Below are 14,457 nucleotides of genomic sequence, written 5' to 3' on the forward strand. Positions count from 1 at the left end.
ATTTTTTATTACCTAAATATCGATAAGTAATTTTTTAAATAAACGGGCTCTAAATTTTTACTTCTCATTTATTTGATTGCGCAAACAATCCCGGCGCATCAGGTGGCTTTGAGAACCCCAGGCCTGAATCTAACCCCTTTTTTGTTGGGGGGAAAGGAGCCCGGATCCCAAGGTGGGACCCGGGAACCCGAACCCGGATTCCGGACGGGTCATGTCCGGGTCGAACTAGTTCGGAAGAAATAATAATAAGACAAATTCACCAGAATTTCCCCTGTTCAGTTGTTCTTGTCTGGTTTCATCAGCACCTGCAAAAATCGTTGCAGCCGGCGAATTAAAGGACCGAACTTTCAACGCAAACCCAAACCCTCTCTCTCTCTTCGATCGCCTTCTTCCCTTCAACGCAAACCCTAGAAGCCGTGCTCTCGAACCATCGAATTGAGGCTCCGCGCGGCTCGGCTCGGCTCGGCTTCGCGTCGAATCGGGGCTATCTATCCATCTTTGCTTCGGCGAAGAAGAAGAAGAAGATCTTTCCTCGGGATTTTTCGGCGTTCGTCGCGGTTCCGGGGGATGGATTCGAGCAGGAGGGCGGTGGAATCGTACTGGAGATCGCGGATGATCGATGCCGCGACCTCCAGCGAGGACAAGGTCGCGCCCGTCTACAAATTGGAGGAAATCTCCGAGCTCCTGCGGTCCTCCCACGCCAGCATCGTCAAGGAAGTGTCGGAGTTCGTCCTCAAGCGCCTCGATCACAAGAGCCCCATCGTTAAGCAGAAGGTGGGATTTGGGGATTATAGTTTCCACCTTTCTTTCTCTCTCTCTCTCTCTCTTCCCCCTTTAATTTCTTTTGGCGAAATGGAGATGAAGAGGGTCGCGAGCACTGTTGATCAGTAATTTGATTGGTTGTTTTCTTCCCCTTATGCTACGACCGCGGATAAAGTTCCAATTTTTGGTTTAAGCTAGTCGACCCATTGTTGTTCCATTGCTCCGGAGCTGATCGGGCGAAAGATTTAGCAGTGTGATTATGTGTTTTTGGGTGCACTTTGAAGATTTTATAGGGCGGTTGATTGGCAATTGCCGCTGACTCTGCCTATAGTTTTCTCTTTTGATCAGTGAAAGTATAATATCGTTACGGAGCATCAAGGGAGCAACCCCTTTTTCGAGTCTAGTGTAAATACTACCCATTAATCAAATTGTGGGTCCAGTCATGGGGGTCGACAGTGGGATGTTCTCATTTATGGAGGAGTAATTATTTGGTCCTAGTGAGAATTGGTGGGATCAAGGTCATTTGGTTAGTAATCCTGACTTGATTGTACGTAAGTAAACATGCATGTGGATAATCTATGTAAAGTCACTTTGTGCTCATGCAGTACTTTAAAGGAAGCATAGTTTTAGCTCTTAGTGCTCAGTTATTCATGTTGTTAGGGAGTTCCTCGATTGTGATTGTGCAGATTGATCTTGGTTCTTTGATACTACACCATACAAATTCTGCATATGTGAAGCCTTTTGTTCAGGAGCATCTGGCATATTATATGGATATGTAGAGGTCTCTTTTTGTCAGCAACTGATGCTTGTGCATAAATGCTGTCTATCATTCTAGAAAATTCCCACTGTATTTCTACAGCATTGGTACTGCACGGAGTTCATGCTATTTGAATTTGTGGCATTCGTTTATTTAGTTAATTGTTGGGATCCCCAAAGACAGAAGTATATCTTATAGGGATCTGACATGTGTATAATGCTGGAGTCACTCTTGGTTTTTCAGATGCATATTCACTTTTTTTCAAGTTTGAATGTTAGGACATTGTGATACTAGTGTGAGATCTTTTCAGGCTCTTAGGTTGATCAAGTATGTTGTTGGAAAGTCTGGTGTGGAGTTTCGGAGGGAAATGCAAAGACAGTCTTTGGCCGTTCGACAGTTGATTCATTACAAGGGTCAACCAGATCCTTTGAAGGGGGATGCTTTGAATAAAGCTGTGCGTGACATGGCTCAGGAGGCTCTAGCTGCCATCTTCAGTGAACAGGAAAATAAACCAGCTCCAGCTGAAAGTGTCCACAGAAGAATAGAAGGATTTGGGAGTACAAATTTTCAAATGCCGTCAGAAGACAAAAAATCATTTCTTAGTGAGGTAGTCGGCCTAGGGAGTGCTTCCATTAAGCAGGGACTTAGTAGCTTCACTCAAAGTCACTCGTTTGGAAGGGATGATACTGGAAACTACAAGAGTCCCAACCTCCATAGGTCTTTGACAATAGAAAGTGACAATTCTAATACGTATGAACCAGTTCGAATTCATGGTGAAAACTCAAATACTTTCGGGATATCAAATGGTCAGCATGGTGGATCCTCAAAGCTAGATTCAAGAGGAACTAGAACAGAACTAGTGATTGGAGATTCCAGTTCAAACCGTACAGAGAAGACTCGTGAGGAACGCTTGCTGGACACCATTGTGACATCAGGTGGAGTACGTCTACAACCAACTCGAGATGCCATTCAAGCTTTCCTTGTGGAGGCTGCAAAGTTGGATGCAATGGCTTTAAGTTGGGCCCTTGAATCAAAGCTGCAGTCCCCACAGTGGCAGGTATGATCCTTTATATGCAGTGACTTCAGTATTTCAGCTTAGAAGAGATGACTGCCCAATATGATGTAGGGGTGGATTCCTTGGAATTTTACTTTTACTTGGTGTAATATTAGAGGTACTGTGGTTTTGATTAACCTAATAGAATATGTGGCCTCTGGGAGTAGCTTTTTCTTATTGTTTCCACACATCAGTCATGGAGAAAGCAATAGTGTCCAAAATATCCTACCTCCTTGATTCAGTGAGATTTACCATGCGGTTGTTCATGTGTGCTTATTGTGTGAGTTTAATACAATTCTCCTTACTCTCTTTTCAGTTTTCTTATAATTAAGTATTCTTTTGTCAGGTCCGAATGAAGGCTCTCTCTGTACTAGATTCAATTTTAAGGAAAAAGAATGATGAGCATTTCTCAGTTATAGCATCTTATTTTTGCGAGAATGTTGATGTTCTGGTGCGATGTTCCGAGTCTCCGCAAGCATCATTGAGAGATAAATCTATGAAGGTAAGCCTCTTTAGTCCCTTTCTTTCTTTCTTTTTCCCGGGGGGTTGGGAATGGGGGTGATAATAAGCCTCCTTAGTTCTTTGAACATGTATCAAAGGAAATCTATTGAGGAATAATCCTTTCCTTTCAGTACAGGTGAGGTACATTAGCTTGAGCCTGGTATATATAGTGGTTTACTTGGTGATCAATGCAGCTTCTGTTGAAATAGGTCCAACAATTGGCTGGGAGTTAGTTTGTAGTTTGAGAACTTAGGTTTGTCATGAGTCTCAGTTATTTCTCCTTTGTCTATGACAAATTTGTCTGGGGGAGCTTGGTGGCCTGTGTAACCCTAATGTAATCTTTTCTGCATTGCTCTCTGAGAGGTGGAGTGTTTCTCTTAACGCTGCAGATGTGGTCATCTCTGATGTGTTTGCCTGATGAAGTGTATAAGATCTTTTCTTGTGATATTGATAGGTCTTAGGCCTTCTGGATAGAGAACAGGCCCTTGGTTCCGGAGCTGATTCACAGAAGTTTGTCAAGTCTGAGACGGAAAATGTCATTCAGATGCCTGACCTAATAGACACCGGTGATCCTGATGAATCTGGGGGAGCAAATGACTACTCAGGGAAGCAAATTGAGCGGAAGGCTGGTAATCTGGCATCACATACAGGACCACTTATAGATGATTTGCTTGGAGATGACATGGGCTCTGGTGGGAATACAAGTGATATAAAAACTAATGATGATCCTTTTGCTGATGTTTTGTTCCATAATGTTAAGGGTGTTGAACCTGCAGATGACATTTTTGCTGGTATGACTGTTAGTGATAAGAATGATGTTAAAGGAGACTCTGCGAAGGCAAACAAATATGGATCTGAGTTGATTGATATTTTTCAACCCAGTTCTGGAGATTCTCAAGGAAACAATGCTACAGACCATGTCAATGATATAATGGCTGGCTTGTCCATTAATGGTAATGGCTCCAATATTCAGGAGAATGCAACCATGTCCGGGGCAGCTTTGCTAGATGTTACGTCAGGAAGGGAGAGTTATCCTGTTCATCAATCTTCTAATGGTGCTATAAGCAATGTGCTTAATTCCCAAAACACAGTGATGGGTGGAAATGCGACGTTTCCTTTTAACGGTATGCCAAATAATGTACCTCCAGGCATGTTGTTCAATATGCCGTCTCAGTCCTTAGGTTACGGCAACATGGCAAATATGTTTGTTGCTCAGCAGCAATATCTGGCAACCATTTCAAACTTGCAACACCTAGGAAACCTCAATTCTCAGAATGGTGGCACTGCTTATGTTGCTGGAGATAAAGGTAGTCATCCGTCTCCTTATCCTGATATATTCCAGCCGAACTTTCTGAATCAGGCTCCGACTTCGGTGATGAACAATTCCAAGAAAGAGGAGACCAGAGCATTTGATTTCATCTCTGTAAGTCCGGACTTTCAAACATCTGAGTTGTATTTTACTCTTTGCATTCATGATTTTTGCTGGCTTTCCGTTGTTCATCATTGATGAACTCGGGTAGTAAATGCTGTCAATATTAGTACTCATCTTGACCGTCATTGTGTTGCAGGACCATCTTGCAGCTGCTCGCGATCCAAAGAGGGTGGTTTAGATCTTTTCAGCTCATTGTTTACTTTTAAAGGGGGATTTAATCTTAGCAAGTCTACACAAACAAACGAGCGAACAGATGTTTGGACTGAAGATGGTTCCTGGAGTAAACATTGGGCGAGCAAAGTGGAGATCATCATCCATCAAAGCTGCAGCCAATTGATATGTGTAATTTTCATGCTCGTGATTGTAAAGACCAGATTGGAGAGTGGATGTGGATGTCAATTTCCAAAGCTGTAAAGCAGTTAATAATTGCAGCTTCATTTATACGGCACAATCAGCAAGTGTATTGTTTTATTTATCTCCTTCACTTCGGCTTTCCTTTTTGCCTTCTTTTCCTGTCTTCTCTATACTTTTTCTCTTCATTTTTTATTTCTTGGATCTTTGCCAGAATTGCGGTATATATGTAATTTGAGTGGCAGTCAATAAAACCATCTTCTCATCCTTGATCTCATCTATTGATTCCCACCTGTAATTCCATGTTAAGTCACCACATACGCGGAATTTAGGTGCAACCATCTTTCAATTGCTTGGAAATTTAGACTTGTTCTTCATAACGACTATTACAGGGTTAGGCTCACCAGTTACAAGCTTTCACTTGCGAAACCTGCAATGCGTAGATCTTTCAATTTGGAATCACAATCTGCCACGTTTCCTTTGTGGGCACGATAGGCTGAGACCTCATTTATTCGTTACTAGTTTATTGACATTGGCATCTTTGAAGTGTATGGACCGCATCTTCCTCCTGTCCGAAGCAATCTTTTGTGGCACATTCATGTGCATGTTTGTTCACGCAAGCTTGCACCTGTTCAAACAAAAGTTAATTTGTTTTTTGGGAAAATGCCAAAGGCGAGATCATAATCTTGTGATAAGATAGGATTCTGTCAATCTTGATGCAAAAGATTCTTATGTTGAAATTGCATATTCTCCGTTTGGAATGTTTGTCCGAGAGAGTAAAAGCTTTCAATATCTGCTAATAACAATGGCATATATAGGTAGAGGCTTCCCACAATGGAAAAGGAGGTACAGTGAACATTGTCCATGTTCTGTATCTTCTGATTGCCTCCAGTAAAAGAACAAGACAAGATGATTCATCGACCTTTGCATCCCAGCTCTGCAGTATACAGACACATTCACCGAAAAAGCAACAACAGAAAAGGAGAAAAAAGAGAGTTAAAAATTCAAAATCTCTTCCCAGATGAATGGATCACTCAAGACTGTTCACAGGTGGCTACCTAGACCATTCGAGTGAGCAGCGTCGCTTGCCTAAACCCCAAACATCAAATCCATTATTTTGGAAACCACAGACTTGGCAGGCGAAGCAATGGCACCTCCTGACTGATTCTTGCTAGAAGTGCCATTTTGAAGATAGTATCGGTGAGGAGATGATCTACGAGGAACCAAATCTCTACTTCCATTAATTGGTGGAGGCAATGGCATGAAGCCTTGATTGTTGAGTCTCTCATTCAAAGCTTGCCGTTGCATAGGATCGACAGGCTTCACGCCAACAATAAGTACACCATTTATTTGCATCCCGTTCTTGTTGAGTGCCTTCTGAGCATCAGCGCGGTTCTGCACAGGAAAGAAGGGAGCTTCACAAGTGCAATAAAACGTCATCGGCAGTGCTACCAATACATAAGGAGTTTACAGGGAAACCAACCTGATAAAGAATATGCATCCAGTTTGCCTCTCTTGGGCCGGGAATATGTTTCAATATAACACCGCATTTTTCAAACTCTCTCAGTACTACATTGGTATCACCTGGAGAAAATCTGGAAACAAAAATCTCTTAAAATGGACCCAAGAATACCCTTTAAGAAAAAGACAAAGGAAACTCGGGACCACTAGTTTCCAAACAATATGCTGCTAGCATTTGAAGCGTATGTATAACAATTTGATTATGCAAGTTTCCAGCAAAATGCAGAGGCGTAGCCTAATTACTACATCCACAAATGAATCCCCATTATCCGAAGCAAGTACCAAGGCTTGCAACTTGAACCAAGCGCAGTAATGAAACAGATTAACTTTGATTCTCAGATCATGCACCTGCACAAGTCACCACATGGAACAATGCTAAAAATCCGGAGTCTCATTGGTCACTTCTTTAGCAATTCCTATATATCAATATTCCAGCATTCCTGAACACAAACAAGCTTTCCTTATCTCCTCAAGACTTCCTCAGTTTATTGGTTCTCGTTGATCTTTACTTTTAATTGTCAGAATCCATGCATAACATTAATGTTCAAATACGATAGCATCTACCTACATCCAGAGTCCTTTCTATTCTCTTATGCCCACCACTTGCTTCGAAAAAGCTACGCAAAAAAGATTCTAGTTACAACTTCTCTCATTTTTACTGTTATACTATTCTAGCAGCCATTCTCAGTCTCTTCTACACTTTTGCAACCCAATTATACTTGCAGTCACTGCCGGCTCAAAAAAACATCATATGCCTCTCAGTTAAGACCACCCTTCAAGCTATTTCAGTTTATGCTCAGTTCCATATTTCAAGTAAAATACCTGAAAAAAGGATAGAAGAGTATCATGCCATTTCTTCACAGACGGCAACTACAGGAGCAATTTGCCTAAGACATCTACTCTGCTCATAGCAGCAAACCTAGGGAACATGCTTGACAATGCAATGATACCTTTGAGAAAAGATATGACAGTTACTAGTAACTACTCTTGGATGGTACAAAAAAAATGAACTTCAAGATTGCAAGCTAGAGCAAATGAGAATTCTTGAAAGAGTTTTTTGATATTGGAAGTGGATCATGTATAAAGCTTCAATTACCGAAGCTTCAAAATGATTTTCACACTACACATTCTGATCCATCAGATCATTATTGACTGGTGACTGCAAAACTACTGAAAGCTTGATGAATTGGGAAAAGGATCACACATAGGTGCATAGCCCACATCTAAATCCAGTAAATGCAAAAAGTAATGCGGCACCACTCACCAGATCATTTACAAAGATGGAACTAAGGAATTCAAAAGTACTTCAAATTCACTCCTAATGTCATTTACCATCAGGTTCTCAAACAACAAGGCAAATATGGCACATAGAGATAGATAAGACTGATAAACAGCAGCAAGCCACCACACATTAGGCAACTGTAAGGAACATGCGATATACAAAAACAAAAATCTAGACAGCTATCCAATTCATAGAAATTATAAGAAATTTATTTAAAAATTAAGGAAATGAGGACATTACCCATAAACAGTAATCCATTCTTCCTCATCAAGGTTCCCTGCAGGCAAGCAATTTCTCTGCATCTCTGGCCTAGCAACTTCCCTTGGAGGTGGAAGAGTGATAAGTGCACCAGGCTGAACAACACCCTCAACCGGTGAACCTTTCCCTTTATCCTCCGGCTCACCAGGACTCTTTGCAGGTGACCACCAATTCAAATTCCCTGAACTCTGTTGGTTTTGCTGCCCACTCTTGAGAGCATACGAAGTGCTTGCCTCAGATTTATTTTTAAGAGGAGTGGAGAAGTCCCGGCCAGAGCTCTGAGCTGGGGTTCTCGGGTCAGACTTGATCTCTGGGGACATTGGATAGTCAGGAATGCCAGACTCTGGCGAGAAATCGGAGCGATCTTCCAAGGTGTAAATGGGAGGCGGCGGAAGGTCTGAAGCCCCGAAATTTTCTCGCCAAAGAGCGGACACCGCGGCAGCCTGGCCAGTGGTCGAAAATTTCCCCCTCCTGGCGGAAACAGGAGTCGCCAGATCTTGGAAAAACATTGACCGTCCACCCGACCGGGGAGTTCTCTGCACCGTACTGCTCATCTTATGGCGCCTCTAGTAATTTCCCTGACCATCACCAGCAACTTATTCAGTCCACTGTCTTAGCTTGAATCCCAGAATACCAAAAAGAAATCACCCACAAGAACAAGAACAAGAACACTAATACATAAGCTCCACCCATGAGTGCTACGGTCTAGAATCTTGATATTGCCAGACAAAAACGGTAAAAAGAAGTTGGAATCTCTTGAATTGAGGATGCTTCACTTCACCCACTGAAATGGGTCGTTCGGAAACGTTAACACGGTCCGAAAAAGATCAAACCCAGCTCACGAAAGCAACCGGACGGTGGTCGAAATACGTGCTGGGTCGCAAACTACTACGACGAATCATCGTGCACAGTCCTTACACCGCGCCATAGACGAGCAACGACGACCGTGCACATGCGATTTTCAGACGAGAGCGATGACCGGAGCTTACCTGAACTGCTTGACGGCGGTCTGGGTCGCCGGAGCGGCGCTCTCCGGCAATCTCTCGTCGGAAGGGAGAGGAGGAATCCGAAACCCTAGCTCAAAGGAAGAAGACAACGCCTTCGAACGCAATTTAATTTATTATTCCTTTCATTTTGAAATGAAGCGGGCCTTTTTTGGACCGGAAATTTAAAGGAAAAATCCACGCTCCTTCCTTGTTAAATTGCTTTATACTTTTAATTTTTGGCGTCCAACCAAAGCATTCAAAATTTCATAAATTTTCTAATCAAAGTCTTTTCTCTATCAAATTCTGCGAAATTGAAATGATATAACCTCATAATTTAAAGGAAAAATCCACTCTCTTTCCTAATTGATTGCTTTATATTTTTAAATTTTGGCATCTAATCGAAGCATTCAAATTCCATAAATTTTCTAATCAAAGTCTTTTCTCTATCAAATTCGGTGAAACTGAAATGAAATAACCTCGTAAATTAACATGGACAAAATTTTCTCATCAACATTGGTTAAATTTTGTGTAGTATACTTCTAAAATTGTCTTTATTTATTGGCTAAATTTTTCCCCACACGTCCACGTGGGCTCCACATGTCTTATTTGCTTTGTACCTTGGCATGGTCTAACGGTTAGATTAGCTGAATTTGGATAAACATTTTCTTTATCAACATAGATCTATAAGCTATAAAACAAGCGATAAGCACACTAAAAATCATAAAATTTGTTTTGAAACTATAAATGAGTCCTAAAATTTATAAAAAGTACAATTGAATTATAAAATGGGTGCAATTGAGCCCTTCTATTAATTCTATTCAGCTTGATTAACGGAAAATACTTATGCGAATTTTTCTATTATTTTCTCGTTCTTCTGCAGCATTAACCTTATTAATACATTAAAAAAAATATTAAAAAAGATATCGTTTTAGTCTAAATCCTATTTTTAAATCAAAATCTTAATTAAATTAAATAAAAAAAATTATTAATTTTTCTTTGTAAATAAAAGAAAAAAATCAACAATACGCTCTTGCCATCTTCTTACCGTTATCGAAAAGGACTAACGGGAGTCGTCAACCCTTGCCCAAATTAGCTCCAACCGACACTTTTCGGTAATGGTGGGGTAGAAATTACGAGGGCCTACCGTTTCAAAAGAAAAATTAGTTTTTTTTTAATCCAATTTATTTAAGATTTTGACTTATAAATTCAAATTGAACTTAAAACGACCTCATTTTAGTCTTATTTTTTATGTTATATCTATGCCATGCAAGAGAGAGAAAACAATAATAAAAGAAGGTCATGTTAGTATTTTTTTTAGTCAAATTAAATGAAGTTAACGGAAAGACTTGATGGCACTAATTCGACAATTTTGGAATTACATCTTTCGTAAGTTGTAGAACTTAATTTCATTTTTACAAAAAAAATTTAGGACTTTAAGGACACTTATTTTAAGCAAGAGGCTATAAATTTGGTAATACCGGCATGGCAAATTAAGTAGGCTAAAAACTAGTAATATTTGGAGAATAAACTCGAATTATAATCATCTTCATTCTCGTTTTCCTTTTTCCCTTATGCTCAGCAAATTTTCTGCGCCATGGAAAACTTCCACAATGAAAAGATTCCACATACGCATTATTATTAAAAGCTCTTTTCAACAATCAAATGCCTATTACAACCAATTTCATCGTCCGAAACACAACATGTCGAACAAGATCCTTGTTGCATACAAGGCACTGATTATTCAAATATAGAAATGCCGATTGCAGGAGAATGGAGGAGGGGCCTCTCAGTTGCAGCATCAGAACGGTGCTGAAAGAGGCTCCTTGAGCTGGAGTTGGTCCGGAGATTCGCTCAACGCCGACACGCACGAGCACTGGCAAGGCTGCTCGATGCATTTCGCCGCTTGCCTTTGCGACTCGATCACCTCGCCGTCGACTTCCTCTCTGTTCTCGGCCGATCGCTGCGTGTCCTTCGCGGGGTCGGCCGGCTTCAATCCCTACAAGGGTCGAACATGTCGTTTCATTTCATTTGGAAGAGATCTAGTACGAAGAAAGAGCATAGAAGTCCTGATGCCGATCACCCCTCGTACAATTGCTCTTGTTTGAGAATGGACAATGGAATGCTCCTCGGCTTTTTTTAAAGCAAGTATTAAATGAGCATAGCATGCATGCTAAATTAAATATACACCGATGAATCTAGTGGTTCCACGTGATTCCCACCATATATAATGATATAAATTAAGTTTAATACATATATCATTTTTACCAAACACATGTCACTTTTTGTGCTAGATTGAATACATTGATTTAGAGTTGGAGACTTGCCTCGGTGAATATTGATGTGGCTTTCTCCGGTTCCATCTTCTGAACTACGTCAGCTGCAACTTCCTGCTCAATAGAAAGAGAACCATCAGCCACTGTACTTTCCTTCAAACAGAACAAGACAGCCATTCAATGTCATCAAACACTAGACAGCAGAAGACATGACTCTCTATGCAAGAGGAGGACTATCTCGATCGACTCGGCTTCGGCTCGGTCAGCAACTCAAGTGTTGTCGATAGGGGCTCTCGCGCACATAGCGCATCAGCTCGAATCTCGAATGAGGTAGTGACATAGGCGAGAGTTCAGGGAAGTACCCGGGCATGGTTGAGCTGGCCTTCGCTCAGGGTGCGAGGCTCCATCTCAATGGGGCAACAAGTACTAGCCATGTTGGCAAGATCACAAACCCAGCAAGACACTCGATTGGCATGAAGAGCGGGTTACTATAGCCATCACACGCCCGGCAATATCACCCTGTCTCCTTCAAAACTCTCCCGGAGGCTTCCACTATATATAGGAACTTGCTGCGGTAAGTTCTTAGGATCGATACAGCGATTCCTATTTGTTGATGCTCACGGGTCGATTTGACTTTAACGGGATATCGATGCAGCGATTCCCATTTGTTAAAGCTCACGGGTCGATTTGACTTTTCTGGGATGAGGAAGTTTTGAGGTCGAGAAGGCGATGTGAACTGGCCTGTCACTCGCATCCCGTGCCCCTCTCGTTGCGCCTATCTCTCTCCAACCACTTCCATCTTCGCCATCATTTTCACTTGATCCGGTGAAGGGTCGTAGCTCATGAAGCTATTCATCCCTCACCTCAAGTCCATCACAACAACTTGTGGCTGGTGTGCCTCAGTAATTTGGACAAAAAAACCCTACAGGTAGTCGGTAATGTCTATGCGTCATTGATCTGTCGTGTGTATATGTGAACGGATGACGTTCGTTTGGTCCGGACTAGGTCGTTAGGGATGAGACACTGCTCTTATTTGAATTGCAGTGTGATACAAGGAGTCATCAAAGATCGAGAAAGAAATCCAAATATAATGAGGGAAAAGTATCAAAAAAGTCTTAAACCTATTGTATTTGTACTAATTCAGTTCTAAACATTTTGATTTGACCAATTTAATTTTAAATCTTTTCATATCGTATCAATTCAATACATCAAGTCAATTTAGATTGGAAACCGGTGATGTATATGCCAACGATCCTTCAGCGATGTGGACATTTTAAGCTAATTTTTTTACTAATTTTTTTATTTTTGATTTTCCTTTTTCTTATTTTTCCTTAGGCGGCTTGGGTGAGGGTGGGGAGGTCTCGCCCTCACCAGATTCAATGAGAACAACCCTTGCCCAAGTGGTGAGGGTCGTGCCCTTGCCCAATCCGACAAGGGCCACCCTTGCCAAGGCCACAAGGGTCTCACCCTCGCCAAATTCGACAAGGGCAACCCTCGCTAGCCCCCACCTATGGTCGGTCATCGATAATGGCTAGTATCGGTTACAGTCCAAAGAAAGGGAAAAAAAAATCAAAAAATCAAAAAATCAGTAAAAAACCATTTTAAAATGTTCACATCAACGCTGGTGATACCACATAGGATCGCCAGCATCCACGTCATTGATTTCCGACCTAAGTTGCCAGATGAACTGAACTAGTATCAATATAAACATGTATATGACTAAATTGATCCAATTAAAAGGTTTAAAACTGAATTGGCACCGATGTGATAAGTTTAGGACTTTTTGGTACTTTCCTAATACAACAACATATATGCTAATTGCTCACCGCCTAAGGAATCCACTCTAGGCTATGGGGCATGTAACATCACTAGTCAATGAAGTCCACCAAAGAGATACGAAATCTTGAAATACTTTCATCGAGGGGATCAAATCTAATATCTTATTAATCAAAACAAAACACTCTCACACTCAAGAAGGCCTAGGAGGGTTCACATAGACAAGAAAATTACCAAAAAAAAATTTAAATCTACCGTACATGTATTAATTCAATCTTAATTTTTTTAATTTGATCAATTTATTCCTAAGTCTTTCAATTGTACAATTTAGTCTTAAACATTCTAACGATTTGTTAATTTAGTCCTTCCAACCATGGTTGGAAAATGCTAACATGATAGTCTGGTTAGCATTAACTATCTTACATGGCATGATTAATGCTAACGTAGATAATGTTTTTGAATTTTTTTATTTTTCTTTTTTCTTTTCCTCTTTTTGTTTTCTTTTTCTTGACTGATGAGGTAGCTAGTCGACCCTTACTGGTCACAAGTTGGTCTAAGCGAGGGCATTGCAACCCTCATCGACCATGGGTGAGGTCCTCAATGCCCTTGCAGACCACAAGCGAGGACTCGATGCCCTTAGCCAGATCGGGCGATGGTCGGCCAGCAACCTTATTGGCTAAGAGCTGGAAGAAAATGAGGAAAAGGAAAAAAAAAATAATAGAAATTGAAAATTATTGAAAATTTTTCAAAAATCATCCACATTCATATTTTACGATCAAAATTGGCCAAAAAGACTAAATTAAGTTTTAGAATTGGTCAATCATAAAAAATATTTATGACTAAATTAGCACAATTAAAATATTTATAACTGAATTAACACAAGTATAATAGATTTAGAATTTTTTTTAATAATTGAGAAAATATCAAATAAGGATTTGAAGTGTCATTATTTTCTTAAATAAGAGCTTGAAGTTGACATTATTTCAAATAAGGGCCAAAAGTGCTCTCATTTTCTCAAATAAGAGTCTAAAGTGACCTTATTATAAATAAGAGTCTAAAGTGGTCATATTAGTTTCAAAGATGAGTCTAAACTTATCGATTGGTGAAGAAATGTCATCATTTAATTTTTGTCCTTGTTTATATTTTTTCTTTCCATAAAAAAAACTTAAAAAAAAAAAAAAGAGAGAGAACACACACGCTTGTGCACACACCCTCTACCCATGGCCACTGCCCCATTGCCGATAGGGCAGTGGCAATGGCTGGTGGGTCGCTGGAGCTTGGGCTCTTGCCCACATATGGGAGAGAGTGCCCTCTTTCGAATTTGGTGAGGGCTTAGCCCTCGCCCAGGATCAACCATTGCCATCGTCCCATGGGCTATATATATATATATATATATATATATATTTTATAAAGAATATATTTTATATATATTTTAAAGAACTTTTATCTTTTTTAAAATTGTGTTTGGATGAAAGTACCCAAATTAGTTGGAATATTTTGTCGT

General features: G+C 40.5%; 3 protein-coding genes across 3 annotated transcripts; 1 reads left to right on the plus strand and 2 right to left on the minus strand.

Moving 5' to 3' along the window:
• Positions 1–274: 274 nt before the first annotated feature.
• Positions 275–5,134, plus strand: LOC104423086 (protein MODIFIED TRANSPORT TO THE VACUOLE 1). Its single transcript, XM_010035547.3, has 5 exons — positions 275–774; positions 1,830–2,576; positions 2,920–3,075; positions 3,529–4,497; positions 4,643–5,134. Exons 1-5 carry the CDS (start codon positions 568–570, stop codon positions 4,682–4,684), a joined length of 2,121 nt encoding a protein of 706 aa, XP_010033849.2. The 5' UTR covers positions 275–567; the 3' UTR covers positions 4,685–5,134.
• Positions 5,135–5,649: 515 nt separating this feature from the next.
• LOC104423085 (nuclear pore complex protein NUP35) lies at positions 5,650–9,064 on the minus strand. Its single transcript, XM_010035546.3, has 4 exons — positions 8,908–9,064; positions 7,901–8,496; positions 6,341–6,452; positions 5,650–6,252 (listed from the first exon to the last, which is right to left on the minus strand). The coding sequence occupies exons 2-4, from the start codon at positions 8,470–8,472 to the stop codon at positions 5,947–5,949; spliced, it is 990 nt and encodes a 329-aa protein (XP_010033848.1). The 5' UTR covers positions 8,473–8,496; positions 8,908–9,064; the 3' UTR covers positions 5,650–5,946.
• A 1,443-nt stretch (positions 9,065–10,507) lies between these two features.
• Positions 10,508–11,729, minus strand: LOC104423084. Its single transcript, XM_010035545.3, has 3 exons — positions 11,540–11,729; positions 11,229–11,291; positions 10,508–10,900 (listed from the first exon to the last, which is right to left on the minus strand). The coding sequence occupies exons 1-3, from the start codon at positions 11,609–11,611 to the stop codon at positions 10,703–10,705; spliced, it is 333 nt and encodes a 110-aa protein (XP_010033847.1). The 5' UTR covers positions 11,612–11,729; the 3' UTR covers positions 10,508–10,702.
• Between the last annotated feature and the right edge of the window lie 2,728 nt (positions 11,730–14,457).

The sequence above is a fragment of the Eucalyptus grandis genome, chromosome 2 (genome assembly GCF_016545825.1).
Source record: "Eucalyptus grandis isolate ANBG69807.140 chromosome 2, ASM1654582v1, whole genome shotgun sequence".
NCBI lineage: Eukaryota > Viridiplantae > Streptophyta > Magnoliopsida > Myrtales > Myrtaceae > Eucalyptus > Eucalyptus grandis.